Source organism: Berghia stephanieae, chromosome 15 (genome assembly GCF_034508935.2).
Source record: "Berghia stephanieae isolate SIO BIC M18660-M18661 chromosome 15, UCSD_Bste_1.3, whole genome shotgun sequence".
Taxonomy (NCBI): Eukaryota; Metazoa; Mollusca; class Gastropoda; order Nudibranchia; family Aeolidiidae; genus Berghia; species Berghia stephanieae.
This window is the reverse complement of record NC_088374.1, coordinates 8,408,587-8,425,756: the sequence shown is the minus strand read 5'-3', so window position 1 is coordinate 8,425,756 and position 17,170 is coordinate 8,408,587. Positions and strand designations below refer to the sequence as shown.

Genomic DNA, 17,170 nt, shown 5'->3' with positions numbered 1-17,170 from the left:
TGGCGTTAATGCGAAGTGATAAGAATATACAGAGGCGAAACGGCGACCGAGTGTAAGAGTGGCTGTGTGTCTGCGTATTATCCTGCTTAAACACACATGCACCCGATACACACATAAGTCACTTTCAATAACACAAGTCATCAGTGGTCGAAATCACCAGGCGCATTTCTTACAAATTCCTTTAATTAATTAATTAATGTTGGCTGGGTACTGGGTGAAATTAGTTCGAGGAAACCCGTGTTCGAGGTAGGAATGGAATGCTAAAGAATAATAAGGAAAAATATCTGGATATTCGAATGTGTTCGAGGAAACCGTGCTGGAATGTATCTCAGTATAGAGCATAGATAACACTAAAACAGGTCTGTGGTATAGAGGGAACGAACTTAATGTCGCTCATGCCAGCTCAACTAATGTTTTCAGACAGCCATTTTAGTTTCAGTGATAAGTCTTCACTAAATTATATATCAATCAGACTATAAGCGTTCAATGTTATATATAGTTTTGTGTTCTGTTACGCTATATCCGACTGGCAGATGTTAAATCTCACCTAAATGCATAGCATTAGTAAAGAGACGGGTGGATGACCCACCTAGTCAGCCCGGTATTAGTATTATGTCAAAATGAATCAAATACGACTCCATGCCACTATAGCTGGTAAAAATTGAATTTATAGTCAGAAATTTGACATTTCAGTTCAGGATAATATTTTTTCCCTTTGTTTTATCAAAAAGAAAGAATATAAATTGTTAAAAAGCTAAAAATTAAAATGTCTCATCTCTGATCATAAAATCGCTTTCCTTCATCTGGTACATCCTGATATAAAACTAATACTAGATAGAGACAGTGGGTAACAGATAAAGAGAATTATTTTGTAACTTATTAGCGAATTCTGATAACAACATGCGCTCTACTTTTTTTTTTTTGTTGAAACAATTCAATTTTAGTACGAAGCCAAATCATAACTACATAATGAAAACTGAAAAGCTAAGATAGTTGGTCAAACATAGAAGTTCGAAGGATGAAAAGAGATAGCAAGACATGACCTTCACAACCACACAGTGAGGTCAAAGGCTGGCCACCCAAAGGATGATACAAGGCGGTAAGAATTGACCTTCCCATTCCCAGCAACACCGTGGTGTCAAGGTTGGCCACACAAAGGATGAAAAGAGACAGCAAGAATGTGACTTTCCCAGCCAATACAGAGGTCAAAGGTTGGTCAAACATATATAGATGAAAAGATACAGCAAGAAATTACTTTCCCAGTCGCCACAGAGAGGTCAACAAAGGTCCCCATCAAGAGAAAACAAATACAAAGCTTATTTCATAATTGGCAGACTTGTTTTTATTGACTGTAAATAATATAATAACAGTACTAAATAATGAATAAAATAATATCACATCCAAGTGTAATAAGTAACAAAATGTATTAGGTTTGCAACATCTTTTTTTGTTGTCGAGCAGTGACTGTAGGATTTGAAAAGTACTCGATGATTGATTGTTATATAAATTATTGTTTGTGATTTCTCAATCATTATCAATCTATTGATTTTTCTCCATTGTGGATTCTCATGTGTGTTTGCAGGTTACTACTCTGATTAAATGCTTTACCACACACAGTACATTTGTATGGTTTCTCTCCAATGTGGATTCTCATGTGTCTTTGCAGGTTACTAATCTGATTAAATGCTTTACCACACACAGTACATTTGTATGGTTTCTCTCCATTGTGGATTCTCATGTGTATTTGCAGGTTACTACTCACATTAAATGCTTTACCACACACAGTACATTTGTATGGTTTCTCTCCAATGTGGATTCTCATGTGTATTTGCAGGTTACTAATCTGATTAAATGCTTTACCACACACAGTACATTTGTATGGTTTCTCTCCATTGTGGATTCTCATGTGTGTTTGCAGGTGACTAATCTGATTAAATGCTTTACCACACACAGTACATTTGTATGGTTTCTCTCCATTGTGGATTCTCATGTGTATTTGCAGGCTACTACTCTGATTAAATGCTTTACCACACACAGTACATTTGTATGGCTTCTCTCCATTGTGGATTCTCATGTGTGTTTGCAGGCTACTACTCACATTAAATGCTTTACCACACACAGTACATTTGTATGGTTTCTCTCCATTGTGGATTCTCATGTGTGTTTGCAGGTGACTACTCACACTAAATGATTTACCACACACAGTACATTTGTATGGCTTCTCTCCATTGTGGATTCTCATGTGTCTTTGCAGGCTACTACTCACACTAAATGCTTTACCACACACAGTACATTTGTATGGTTTCTCTCCATTGTGGATTCTCATGTGTCTTTGCAGGTGACTACTCTCGTTAAATGCTTTACCAAATACAGCGCATTTCATCCCTTCATTCTGAATTAACATGTGCCCTTCAGGGTTACCGCATCTAAATTCTTGACCAGACGTGGCACATCTTTGATCCTTTTCCCCTATGTTTGTCTCATTATTTTGGCTTGACAAGTCACACATAAGATTCCTATTTGTTTCAATAACTTCTACAACTCCTTTTTCGGGACATATTTCTAAACTAGTAGTCTTTGGCATTAAGTTTGTAACTTCCTGGCCATTCCTCAAAATGTGTCCTTTGTCCTCATTCATCCTACAATACTCATCATAATGAAGTCTGTACAAGTGACGTTCTAGAAATGTAGATGTTGAAAAGGCAAGGTAACACTTCGTGCAAGGAAAAATATCTGAAATTTATAAGAAAAAAAAAAGAAAAAAATATTAGTAGTAGAATGCTGGCAACCAAGATTAATTCTTTTTGTTAAAAAGCAAAGAGATGAGAGGGAGTAAATGGAATGTTGAACATTCCAGAAAAAAAAAAGGCAAACGTGAGTCAACTATGCTGTGTAGACTTATCTAGAAACAACAAATGATATTGAATATGGTCATTGATCAGATGATGTCTCCCATCCCAGCGTTGTGTCCTTTGATAAGGTACTTGACATACATCACCCCACTCGATTTGGATGTTATTAGTTAATAGTCATTGATGGATGATGTAAGAATGCAACTAGTGCAAAAAGGACATTTATCAAATGAAATTTACTCTATGTAATAAACGTTTGGTTGCATATGACTTTTTGTGAAAATACATGATAAGTGAATGAAATACAGTAGTCATTGTTTAATGTTTTTAATTGTAAATAGTCTGTAGGGATCACACTGATGACAAGTCTTCTCCTACTCGCTCTTTTCTTTAATTTCGTTATTAAATTTAGTTTATCTCTAAATTCACTATTCTGTTATTTACTGCAATTCACATAGCTAAAAGCACACTGTGTATGTACCAGCTATTCTCTTGAAATATAATTTTTTGTTCTATGAAAAACACCCTTCTTACAAACCGGTTCATCTTTTAATTACTTGCCTTTTTTTTCTCCACAAAATAAGATCCTAATTTTAAAAATTGTCTCGCAATAGACCATCCTGATTAAAAATTTGGTTTATCTGTCTCTCCAGGAAATCGCGAAGCTTGCAGTCGAAATTTTTCGTCGTTACCGCAATTTTGACAATTGCCTCAATTTTTTGCAATTTTCCATGTTCTGGAGTAGCATATAGTCATATAATGATAATCCTGGTGCATCCCCTGTATATACCTGGCATATTATTTCTTTTCTGTGTATGCAATGTCAATATCAATGTAATTTAATGTAATTTATGGACACAGTACATACCAACTAAAATTGGTGGACTGTGCTTGTCATAGATTTAAAGCAAGAATAAATTATTGTGCGCTGTTTATTTGCAATTTTTGCATTTTTAAAAAATTTTGGGTGCAATTTTTGGGGTTCTCATTTGCAATTTTCTGCGGGGACAGGTTTATAAACACTCATCACAGTTTTTATATTATTGCACCCATTTTTGTTTTTTGGGGGTCTATAATTTAATTTGTGCATGTGTTAAATATCCATAAATCCACAATCAGGAGTCATTTAAATAAAGAGTTATTACACAAAGAACCAAAAAACTAAAGAAAGAGGGAGGAGGCAGGAGTAAAGTTGAAATAGATGCAGTTGGAAACAGAAAAAATCTAGTTGACAATTTTAATTCAATTCAATTGTACTGATTTCTTTCTTCGTCCTATTTTTCTTTCTTTCGACTTCCTCATTTTATGAATGGTTTTGGATAAGGGGTTTAATGAAACTAAATCACGTTTCTTGTGTTATTAACAGTTTTAAATTAAGATTTTTACGCATCAAGCGTGCCAAAAACATGCTTAACTGCACCCTGGATCAATCACAGTCCCTTTGTGTGTGAAAAGAGTGCTCTACCAACTGAGCTATTGTGATGACCTCGAGAATGATTTTAAAAATAAAAAGATTTAACGAATTTCTGAAATCCTATAATAAAATCACACACCATGAATTTGTAATAAATAAATAAATTCATACTGACAGATTATTATAAACCTTTCCACATCTCTGTCCACCTGGATGGAATGTCTAGTATCAGATTTATTATTGATTATTTTTACAGACAGAGGACTATCCCACATCATAAAAAAATTTTGTCAAAGTTACGCTGATTTTAAAATTTTTGTAGACTTCTTGTTTAAAGGTATTTAATTACTTACTGACGCATATTTTTATGTTTTTTTCACCTTTGTAAGATTGTATGCTTTTTCTCTCAGAGTGTACGCTTTAAAAAAAATGAGAATCAAATTTTAACATTTGAATGTAAAAATCTGTTTTTATTCTGTTTCTCATTAGGTATTTTTGGTATTCTCCAAGCTTCCTGCAATATTTATTTTTACAATTGTTGTTTGTTAGGTTTAAGTAGTTTGCTTGCATTTGCATAGCTTTATAATTTTATTTTCCAAGTTTTCCTTAAGATTGTGGAAATTTTTGCCCACATAAACTTATAAAAATATTTCCAAAATGGCTCAAAAGATAGAAAGTGAGGTGACTGAATGGTTATATTTTCCAATTGTACACTTTTTCTTCCGATCTTACTCTTTCTGACAAGCAATCTAAGACTTTTTCTTTTATTGAGATTGGCAGCCCTGATGAGTGTTGAGCAATCGTCTACTTTTCCTTAAATCAGTCCAATTATCCTTGGCTAACATAAGTTGTGTTTGCACAGGTCTCCGATCGCAGAATATTACACAAGATATGATCATTGATAGCCCTGACAAGTAAAATATTTGTTTGTTTGTTTGTTTTACACTATTTAGGTCATTTAGGCGCCCGTTTCTGTCTTTTATCAATTTTTATCGGCCGTAAGGGGCCATAGCTGCTCAATCGTGTACTGTTGTAATAAAATGTTAATAAAATCATAATAGTTACAAGTTTCTTATTTCAAAATATTTATTTACAATTTCTGCAGGAATTCACATTCCTGCAGATACTTTAAAATTGTAAGCGGATCGACCGACTGGAACAGAGACTTCAAGTCCTTGTTTTCATCGTGTTGTGACCTTATTTGTTCTAACTCTGTACATTCAATTTAAAAATGTTGAACTGTGAGGTCACAGTTACATCTTCTGCAGAGGGGTTTTTCATCCCTCTACAGAAGGATGCGGTGAGTGAGGGCAGTATGTCCGATCTGGAGTCGATTTATTTTGACCTCGTCTCTTCTTTTTAGCCCCGAGTTGGGTCTTATTTTCATCATTAGAGTTACATATGTTATTATATTGCATCGATTGTCTGGTTACAGAATATTACACAAGATATGATTATTGACAGCTCTGACATGTAAAATATTCCCACACTATAGAATTACATAGTATTACTGGCTATTATTGTATAGAGTGTCTGAATGCAGCGTATTACAAAAACTGTGATTACAGATAGTGAAATATTTCATCACTACAGTGTTACTTAGTATTATTGGCTATTATTACACTGAGTGTCTGACATCAGCATATTCCACAAGACGTGACAAGTAAGATATTTCATCCGTACAGTGCTATTATTATCAGGACCTGATCCAACTGGTTGTCGAACAAGAAAAAACAGGTTGCCTTTTTTTGTTGAGAAAATAAAGCTAAGTTATAGTATTTGAAATCTCTAGGCAAAACTTATCTTTTTTCATGCCACTTGAAGTTTCCAGTGTTTCCCCCTACCCCATCCTACCTCCTCATTTCTTCGTCTAATAACCTACATCCTAATTATAACCAGGTGAGGCTGTCACCCAACAGTCATTTACATAAATTGTCGTACTAAATTGTTAAACACCTCTGGTCCAAAGCTTCCTTTATGGAAACTGGATTCAGAATAAAAAAGGAAAGTTGCACTGATAATTCTGCCCTAACCAACAAAAGGACAGTATCTGGGCTGACCCAGATCCAACCAGTTTTGCCGCAATCGACACATTTAGTTTTTTCATTCATAACTCTTTAATTTTATTACATAGTGGAAGGCTTCTAACATTAAATGATAGCTAATGATAAATTGCGTTTTTCTGATAGTCGGCGATTTCATTGACGTAATATGTTGCGTAATATTTTGAGATACTGTTCTTTCTTGGTTAAAGCCAAGCAAATAACTCTACCTGTAACCAACAAAAGGACAGTATCTTATACGACCGTCTCACATACTGTTCACCCTGGTTAACCGCAACGCAAAATGCCTCGTCCGTATTCACCAAAAGAACAGTATCTCAGTTAAGAATATAGCAAAATACTAATAACTCGATCGACAAACGTTTTACGTCAGCGAGGGCGAGCACTCGCCATCACGGACGAGTGAGAGGCAAGGCTAAGTGTGGTTGACCTGGCGTGAGGGGAATGAATAAATTATCTCCGTCAAGTTTGTAGGCGTGCCTCTGATATAATATTACTACATTAGACTATTCCTCAATCTTTTAGACCCTGACTCCTTTTTCAAGATGAGTCTATTTTTATTAAGCATAATAGCTTTAATTTACGCTTATTGATGATTTTGGCTATCTTGTAAATTAGACTTTAATTGTGTATCAGGGTTTTGTCATTGTACAACGATATTGGGGTGAGTGAGTGATAGTGAATTAAACCTAAGAATAGCTGGAAAATAGGGTATTTCCTCCTTCCCCCGCCCCCAACACGTACAACACACATACCTTTTTGTTTTAAAATCAATATCTTCATTGTCATAGGAAACGAAAAGCATGAAATGGAACGAAATCTTTTGGTACATTTATACTGAATGAAATAGGCGACATCATTCTTACTAAATTTAAAAGGTGCCTAAATTATGAGCTAATAAGATGAACAAAAAAAATATTTTGTCTTTAGCTAATTTCGCCCACAGGGAGTTACAATAGTACAATTTAGATAAAACAAGGGAATTAATTAAAAGTTCTGCTACATTAAATTACGAATTTTGCTTATTTTATTCATTTCTAAGTACATAGATTGTATGGTGTTATTCACGTATCTTTTTGTTATAGAAAGATGTTTATCAATGATGACGCTAAGGTTTTTTGATTTATTTGAAAATTCTGTTGTGCTATTTCCGAGAGTAATAGGTGAATTATTTGCCTTCCACACATTAAAATCTCAGTTTTACTATCATTTACTATCATTTAATTTTAACTTGTTATGGTACATTCAAGATTTAATCTCATAAAACAGCTCGAAATTCGTTGTATTAAGAATTGTAAATTACTTAGGGGTACTGAATCATAAATTTGCGTATCACCAGCATTAAAATGATAACTCAGATTGAATCTGGATATCACACGAGAAAGGGGGTGCTTATACAGAAAAAAAAAAGGACAGGGCCAAGAACGCACTCCAAAGTTTAGTAAAACTTGTTCTGACTGAATACCATTCACCACGACAGTCTGCCATCGATCCTGTAAATATGGTGTAATCCATTTAAGGGCAATTCCTTTTACGCCGAACTTATTTTCTAGTCTTCTTAACAAAATGTAATGGTCAATTGTGTCAAAGGCATCTGAAAGATCTTAAAGGCATAATAAATTGATATTGTTAGCATCCGCATTATATAACAAAAGATTTTAAGAAGCGCCGTTTCAGTACTGTGTTGCTGTTTGTAGGCTGACTGAACTGTTGTTCTTAAGATGAGATAATTGTGTCAGTACTACCTTCTCCAAAAGTTTGGACAAAAAATAGAAGGCTGTGTGAAAAATGAGAGATATGAAGACGATGAAAAAGAAACACACAAAAAAACCCCAAAAAACAACTAAACAAAAAACGCCTGGACAGACAGTCACACCGACACCCATACACACACACAAACGCACACACACACACACACACACACACACACACACACACACACACTAATTAGTTGAAATGAATGAAAAATAAGTATACTTAAGTTAGACGTTTGGTTGAGCATCCGACCAACAAGCAAGGGGATCAGTTTTTTATTGCCAGCTGTATAAATTTTTGTAATGGTTTTGGTTTCTGTTTTTTTTTCTCATTTTTTATAACTTGTTTATAAAGCCCCTCTGCCCACCAATCAGCCACTAAATAGCTAGCTTGATATGTTGATCTGGTGGAAAGTAATACGTGAATATTTGCAACTTTTGTCATAGATTAGATTGATTTTGAACTCAGTGTCTGCAGCAATTTAGTCTTTAATCACGGGCGCATAATTTAGTCAAAGATATAAGAACTGCAATCCAAACAGTTGTTAAAAGCAGGAATTTCCACTTTTAACATCCAACGGAGAGGTCAAACTTAGATGTCGCTGGGTCAAACATACGCGTTGTGGTATGTCACGACTGTTGTCGGATGTGAAGGTCATTCGTTCGATTCTATAATATAGAGTATGCGGTTAGACTAAGGGAGTTAATTTTTGACATTTTACACGGTAAATTATTATTATTATTATTATTATTATTATTATTATTATTATTATTATTAATTATGTGACCCTCCGCCCCGAACGGGGGGTGGGAGGGGGAAGAAAGAAAGAGAGAGAGAGAGAGAGAGAGAGAGAGAGAGAGAGAGAGAAGAGAGAGAGAGAGAGAGCTTGTGCATTGTAGAGGGTGGGAGCTAAATAGAATAAAGATATAAATATGTGTGTGCGTGTGTCTGTGTGTGTGTGTGTGTGTTTATGTGTGTGGTTGTATGTGTGAAAGAAACACGAGGGAGACAAAGAGAGCGAGCGAGACAGGTAGACAAACAAACGGGGAAAAGGAGGGAGGGGGTGGAGCAAAGAATAGGTAGAGATAGTATTAGAAAGCCATTCGTTTCAAAAGAAGTCAAAGCCAATCAATGATGGGAAACATATTGACCAATGAGATTGCAATTTTAAAAATGGGACTGGTCAAATCATGTGTTACATTGTTTCCATTTTGAGTCAGATGACAGCTTGAAGAGGAGCGGGTTGGGCTGAATTTGTAATGACTTACATGAAATCGTATAATTGAATCTTCTTGTTTGAGCTGCAACGTCGAGTTATTTAGGACCTGCCACTCGTTATCACAACCCCTTGTGGTCAATTGTCAGCTATTAAACTCTCCTCCCCTTTTTCTTTGGGTGCACTCCAGTGACTTCTTATAGTAGACAATGGTTCACTCACATTGTTTATTGTCTCAAAAGACCCCACCCTCCCTCCCATTCCCAATGAATTCACGTTAAAACGCTCTCTCTCTCTCTCTCTCTCGCTCCCTCTCTCTCTCTCTTCTCTCTCTCTCTTATTTATTTATTTATTTTTAAAAATATATCTCTCTGCATCCATCTCTCTCTCTCTCTCTCTGTTTGTTACTGACTCTCTCTCTCTCTCTCTCTCTCTTTCTCTCTCTCTGTGTGTGTGTGTGTGTGTGTTTCTCTCTCTCTGTGTGTGTTTCTCTCTCTGTATTCCAGTCTCTCTCTCTCTCTCTCTCTCTCTCTCTCTCATGTAAACAACAACGCGATAGAAAATTACAGTGCTCTTCTATTATGTCATGTTACGGATGACGTCATTGGCGTTGGCGACTTATGCGTCAACCAATCAAATCGTCACCAACAGTTTCGCATGGTATTGCTCGCCATACGGCGGCATCTTCGTCACGCCACTCGTTGACGCCACCGCATGCTCACGGACACCGTCAATATTTACGGGGCGGAATACGGCCGTCGGAGATACTGTCCTTTTGTTGGTTAACGATGGGGTTGAAATAGGATACTGTTTCAAGCAAATTTTTAATTGCCTCTAATTTCAAAAATATTTGAGTTATGATCATTCTGACAACTTTGTAAGCTTCCGTATGTCCCAGAGATTCGATTTAGTAAAAAAAGTGATTTTATGATTTTTTGAGAGATACTGTCCTTTTGTTGGTTAGGGCAGAATTGTTTGACAATAGTTGTCGTTCAGAGTCATTGGGTCGATGGAGCCAGAGTTTATCCCGATTTCTATATCGTGAGACGGACAATAATGCTTGCTACTGTTTGGATAGGGCGCAGGTCTATCGTAAAATACTTTCCACCAGATTTAACAGACCCAGCTACCCAGTCATTGTTGGGTGGACAGGGGGTCAGAAAAATCTCAACTTCTTCTAGTTTCAAATCCTATGACTTTTGCATGTGAAGCGAGCGTTCTACCAATTGAGCTATCGTGACCCCTCCTATAATCATTCAAGTTCAACATCTTTATCTGCAAAAGGTAAACTGCCCATCACTGCAGATTTTAAAGAAATAATGTGGTGACTTTCTCCATTATTGAGTCGTTGAGTTGAAAAATAAATGTTAAATGTTCGATCAAATTTGTTGTTGTTGGAGAGTGTTCCATTCCTTGATGGTTCTTAGGGGGGGGGGGGGACTGCTTTTATATATGTTGGAATGTGTGTTGGAATGATGAACACACTGATATAATTTTTTGTGTATGTGCAGTTTGTTTTGTGAAATATTTTGGTAGATTTACCACAGTTCAGTCAGTATATAAAGTTCTGTGGAGAAGTTTTAGGCATTTCTTTTTCTGCTCACTCTCCATTTTTTTCCAAAGGGCCTCAGTGACGCATCCTGGATTGCGCAAAAGCTCTTGGCTCCCCTTTGCACTTGTTCTTCTTAAAGTGGCCTTGCTGAGACAGATCCCACATTGTGCATGCATATTCCAATACGTGTCTGACTACAGGGAAGTGTTTTGAAAATCACTTCTAATGAAAGTTCAGAAAGTAAAGAAAAAATAAATTGTGTCATTTGGGTTTGCGCCAATAGAGTATTCCATGCTGTGTGTTAGGCAAGGTCAAATTTATTTCAAGATTTCAATTTACCAAGCTATTTAAAAAATAGCAAGAAAATTTGTAGATAAATTGATTGCATAAATACTATATAAAATACAAAGGGCTATAAAAAATAAATTGATCAATTGTAATAACAAATTTTGAGAATCCAAAAGCGCTACTTTCATACAACTGTCAAACCTAAAATAATTATTTCACATTTGTTACTCGAATGGAGTGAAATTTAAGAAAATAAATTGTTAACTATTTAAAATGAATAATGTAGTTTTTAAAGAATATTCTAAATCAAATAACAGTAGATAAATTCAAGTTGTCATGGTGGTTGACAGACCCAACAAGAAGAAATCACAAAAATAAGCCTTCTCTATAATAAGGTTCAATCGCCTGTTAGGATAGGTTGATTTTCTGTTGTAAAATTCTTTTCGCTTAATAGAACATCGGTCTAATTAATAAAAAAGATAATAGAAGTATTACAATCAGGTTATTGAAAAACTGCATAATTCATAAATGATAATATTCTTCTTAACTTCAATTCTTCATTTTAGACATTGTGTATAAACCAAAAATATGTCAAAACTGTAATAAAAAGAACAATGTCCCTTATTTTCTGACACAGTACCGTGTAAAAATTTTGATTACAGATCCATTTCAACCCTAGTGATATATGTGACCTATTTGATGAAATTGGTATGCAATATTATGTTGAGATGAATCAGAATTCGTATTATTTTTGGTTTTGAGAGTATAAAATATTATATTCATTCACCTGAATAGAACATAATTTCTTATATTTTTAAAAAATCTGTCCCATATTTGTGATTGTAAATTCAATTTTTGGCATCTAAATATCCCCCGACATAGTAGCCTATAGCGGCAATGGGTCGTGTGACATCCAAAAGTTATGAAAATTCCTCACCATCATCTTGGTTATACTGTTTCTGTTTCTCCAGTCTATTGAAATGTCCAACCCTCTGTAATTCAATTCCAAGTTCCTTGGCATAGTTGTCTCCATAATAAACCTGCACATGTATATAAGCACAATTAAAACCATAATCAGATGGACATAAATGGTTCTGCAAGTTTGATTTTTCTATTTCAAAATGAAAAAAAAAAAAAAAACGAGTTTGAAGTAGCTACATTTTTATGGCTTACTGCAACAACTTAAAAAAAACAAAAACATGTCTTTCTTAGAGTACAGGATGATTGAGTTGCATAAACTATTGCACTGTTCCAAGGATCTTGGTTTGGCATCATACATTTTTACTTGATAGAAAATTTAGCTCCCATTGATCATTTCTAGGCATTGCACTGTAACTGATGGCTGGGATATCTCAGTTTATCATTTAAATGTACCTTTCTTTCTTCTCTTCATTTGCAAACAACCTCTGGTGTATAGTAAATGTAGGTGTCTTGATGTTTTACATTTCAGGATGTATATGAGTGCTATAGTAGTGGTGATTGAATTTAAGATAGGTGGTAGGTTGTTCCATATGCGTGTAGAAGAGGGGAAGAATGACTGTTCATAGCTTTGTATTCGGGAAAACGGCACTGTGAATCTTAGATTGGGCCACCTTGTTCTTGATCTCATGTTGCTGTACTAAGGTTTTTGGTGGTATTGTTGCAAGGTTGTGGAATATGCGATAGAGCATTGTCAGTTTGGATTGCTTCCTTCCTAAAGTTGTCCACTGTAATGTTCAAAACATCTGTGTCATGCTGTCATTAGTTTTGAAATTGCCAAATACAAAACTCGCTGCTCTCCTTTTGTACTACAAGACAAGTTTCCCATAAATTATGTGAATTTGAATTTGATATTCGTTGAACATATCTCTCATCAGATACTTCAGTTAAAATTTAAGATAATCAACCTTTTGGTAAATATTTAAAATTTCAAACGAACAATCCAGACATTGATAAAATAACACACACCAATAATATTTTGTATCAAGACATTATCCTTTACCTGAACATCAAATACGGTTTAATATAAAAAAAGCATAATCATTTCAACACCAACAGACTGTTTTTAAGAAAAAAGAAATCTTGAAGAGTAAAGAAATAATAATAATAATAATAATAATAATAATAATGATAATAATAATAATAATAATAGAAATCAGGGCACAATTATCATTTCAAACAAAATTGAAACATTTTGCTAAAAAAATACAAACAACCCCCCCTCCCAAAACAGCCCTCTGTTCCATGAAATAGGGAGCCATTTAGCAAACACAAGTTTATGCTTTATTCGACATGACCTGTATCAGTGTTTTCAAATAATTAGAGACCCATAAGGCCTTAGGAATATTCTAGAGTAAGTCAGCACAGCATGGGATCCCAACTTTGCAAAAAGAATTCAAGGAAGCGTAAATGAAATTGTACAATAGTGGACCCAAACAACATGGATGCATAATGCGTGCCATAAAAATGTGCTGGGTCAAACTCGTGAGACACACAGGAAATACGGGTTTGTTTGGAACAGATTTATTGTTGTTTCTTCAATATGACATGGAACATTGTTGTTACTCAATTGAGTTCTTGTTGTGAAGTGGTTTCATGATGGATAGTGCTGTGAATTCGTTCACTCTGTTGTTATTTCTTCCTGTAAAATGAAAACATCACAAATGGTATAACACCACCTGCTTGCTTTCATTCGCTACACTCTCTTCCCAGCTTTGATTCAATACAGACTGTTAATAAGTTGGGTTTCATTACCAGGACTATTATTAAACACCTTTCAAAGTGCTATACTTCAATTTTATTGTTTACTGACCACATATGCTTACTTACCATATAATGAGACATGCTTTTTTCATATTGTGAATAGATATATAGCCTCTCTACAATGTTTTAAAAATGCAATCGCTAGTATAAATTGCTTCACAAGATATATAAATATCCATCACATGTGTATCATAAATCCCAATTAATAGTATATCATAAAGGACAGACATAATAAATATAGCATTTTTTTCAATTCAAAGAACAATAACTGATTATAATACTTTTCCAAACAATTTAATTACAGATAAATCCTTTTCAATTCAGGCTTTTTATGACATAAAATATAAAAGCCAATTTACCAGTAGTTCTGTTCCAACTTTTATTTCACAGTGGGCCCTGTAGTAAATCTCTCCTTCATGTTGATAAGCAGTCAGACACTGTTCATCTTCAGACCTTGCACAGTTCACATATCTCATCCAATTAGAATTGCTGGGATCTTTGGCATCGACAAAGTGAGATGGCTTACCATTCTGGTAAATCTATTTGAATATCAATGAGTGGGGATAAGAAGCATTAAAATAGAATATTTATTAAACTAAAGGAAAACCATGAAAATAATTAATTTTTAAATAGTGAAAGCGCATTGAGATAAAACACAGGTGACTGTGTAATAGTTTCACCTTAAAGTATGATTTAAATCTCTACTGACCAGGCTGCTGCTGACAACTGACATAACTAGCATCAAGTCAATGAGCAACATTCATAAGTAAAGGATATCATGAAAAACAGAAAAGCTTTAAATAGCTCAGATTCTTTGAGAAAAGTAACTCTGTTCTTCTTGTAGAATTTATATTTGAACCAACATATGTGTGCTGCTTTGGCAAAACCCATCGTACATTGCTCAAGCTAGTTTTGAGATAGAGCAAATAAAGGTGAAAAATCGTTATCTGCATGATTTTCGTGTTTTCACTTAATTGTTTTATCTATCCAACGATTTTCTCAGGAAAGGATTTTCTGAGCTTTATCGAAGAAAAATACCTTCAAAATTAACCTAAAATCTGCCTGTATAGTACAGCAATCGGCCAGCTAGGATGAAGCGCACACAACAAAATTGCTCTATAAAATTTGACTGAAACTCTCCGACAAACTAGAGATTGAAGTTTTTAAATAAATAAGGGCATCACAAGAAAGGAGAATAATAAAATACAATACATTAAAATAGTGGATGTTCTTACTGGAAGTATGACTGCTACTGATTTGATGTAGAAAGAATGCTAAATAAGCATGTCATTCATATAAGTAAAGATGACTTAATCAAAGCTTAGGCTTTCAAAACGTGAAATAGATTGACACAATTGGGTATAAGCACTACACAAAGCAGCCTAAAAAATCTGATCATAAACTACAAAAACCATTGAGATTAAACACTTCAGATTAAAAAAAAAAATCAAAACAAGCTTTTGTTCATCATATTGCGACTGTCGAATGTTGCATGTCCAATTCAAGGAAAAAATATATTTGAAAACAAAAATGAAATTATGACTAGATTTATTATTTCCACGGTTATTGGCAACGAGAACGTTTTGCTGCATGTAACTGATCAACAGATGATATTTTTCTTTTCCTGCTGCCTGCATTATGGTTTGTTGATGTTGTTTGCATGTGATATGCAAATGAAGAATCTCTAGGTGAGGTCACTGCATTAGGTCGGTCCTAATTTTTTAAAGTTGTGTTATTTAAAGCAAGCAATTCATATTTAGTATACATGTAGGCTTTGTAAGTGCTGATTAATAAATTTGTGTTGTTATTAGCGATGATATCATTCATGGTGCTAAATGGCTGTTCAACTCTTGGACCTGTGGAAATAGACAAACATGCACTCACTTCCTTTCCAACAGAAGGGTACTTGGCAAGTTTACAAACTTTAGCCTACCACAAATTCAGCTTCAACAGGATGAATATTTGGATCAGATTGTAGCATCATAATTTCATTCATTGACAAAATTTGGAGCATTTATTGATTTCAATATTGAAGGCAGCTCTTTCAATGCCATTGCAGTGTCGCCAAATTCAAAAGCCCTGTGGTCCAATAACCAAAGAGTCCTTCGAAATGGGTTATTGAGGAGCAACTTTTTCTGCATGTAATTTCCTGTAGCTTTGTAAGCACCAAAAAATAACATGAAACAATTTCTTTCTTCTTGTCCTAGCATTGCTGGACCAGACCAGACTCCACCGGAGGCTCTAAAAGTTGATGCTGAGATGCTGAAATGCCTTCACCCACTACTTCAGAGAATCTGAAATGATGGGACATTCCCAAAGGATTGGAAGGAAGGACATCTTGTCAAGCGTCCAAAGAAAGAGGACCTCAGTAATTGTAATAATTATCGAAGAATTACTCTTCTCTCTATCCCAGAAACGTTTTCAACCATATTATTCTAGAGAGACTTAAGAATGCAACAGATGCTAAACTGCGGGACAAACAGGCAGGTTTTCAGAAAAACTGTTCAACCACCGACCAGATTGCCTCTCTGCGAGTCATAGTGGAACAGTCTATAGAATGGAACTTTGATGCGGGGATTATCTGTCTCACATTTCTGAAGGCTGCTTGACGGTAGATGTTGAATAATATTGGGCTGAGTCAGTTGCCGTGAGGAGTACTAATTATAGTATCGACAGTGGCAGACTGACTCTTTATGTTAACTGTCAATGACATGTTGGCAATAAGGATTCAGACCAATTTATATCATTAAAAAAAAAAGGAGCTTTGATATAGTGCTCAAAGCGCTTTAGAAGGGGTCTCTTTTCAATGGCAACATTTAATATGTAGGACGGGACATGACGCCTGTTAGGAGATATTACAATTTTTTCAGAAAGAGACAACACTGTTAATAACAAGGTACTCATTTTACACCCGAGTATGGTGAGAGAATGTGAGTGAAGAGACTCAACTATGCGTCAAGTGAGGCTCAAACCCAGGACTTTCTGATCCGAAAGCGAGTGTCATACTTCAAGACCACATAGCCGCACAATCATCTGGCTCAAGGAATGATTTTCAGACATCAAGGAGATTCTTTTGACTGTGTAGAATGCAAACGTCATGTCGAGGCCCAATATTTCTCCTTTATCTTCCTAATTAATCGTTTCCTCTGTATTTCCTTCACGCCAAACTTTAATTTATATGTGGCAGTCTGTCTTTCCATTTTTAAAGATTGCAGAGCTTTGTGATCTTGAGACAGAAGCTGGACTAGTACTATCAAGTGTGGAACCATGCTTAGGGTTAGTGAATGC

General features: G+C 35.1%; 1 protein-coding gene across 1 annotated transcript in view; it reads right to left on the bottom strand.

Moving 5' to 3' along the window:
- Positions 1-1,319: 1,319 nt before the first annotated feature.
- The window catches only part of LOC144960240 (histone-lysine N-methyltransferase PRDM9-like), a 38,556-nt gene continuing 22,705 nt past the window's right edge, over positions 1,320-17,170 (bottom strand). The window contains exons 8-10 of the mRNA XM_078893248.1: positions 14,242-14,421; positions 12,078-12,180; positions 1,320-2,733 (exon numbers count right to left, since the gene is read on the bottom strand). Coding sequence (XP_078749374.1) covers positions 1,535-2,733; positions 12,078-12,180; positions 14,242-14,421 — 1,482 coding nt within the window. The 3' untranslated portion in view covers positions 1,320-1,534. The remainder of the gene's footprint in view (positions 2,734-12,077; positions 12,181-14,241; positions 14,422-17,170) is intronic.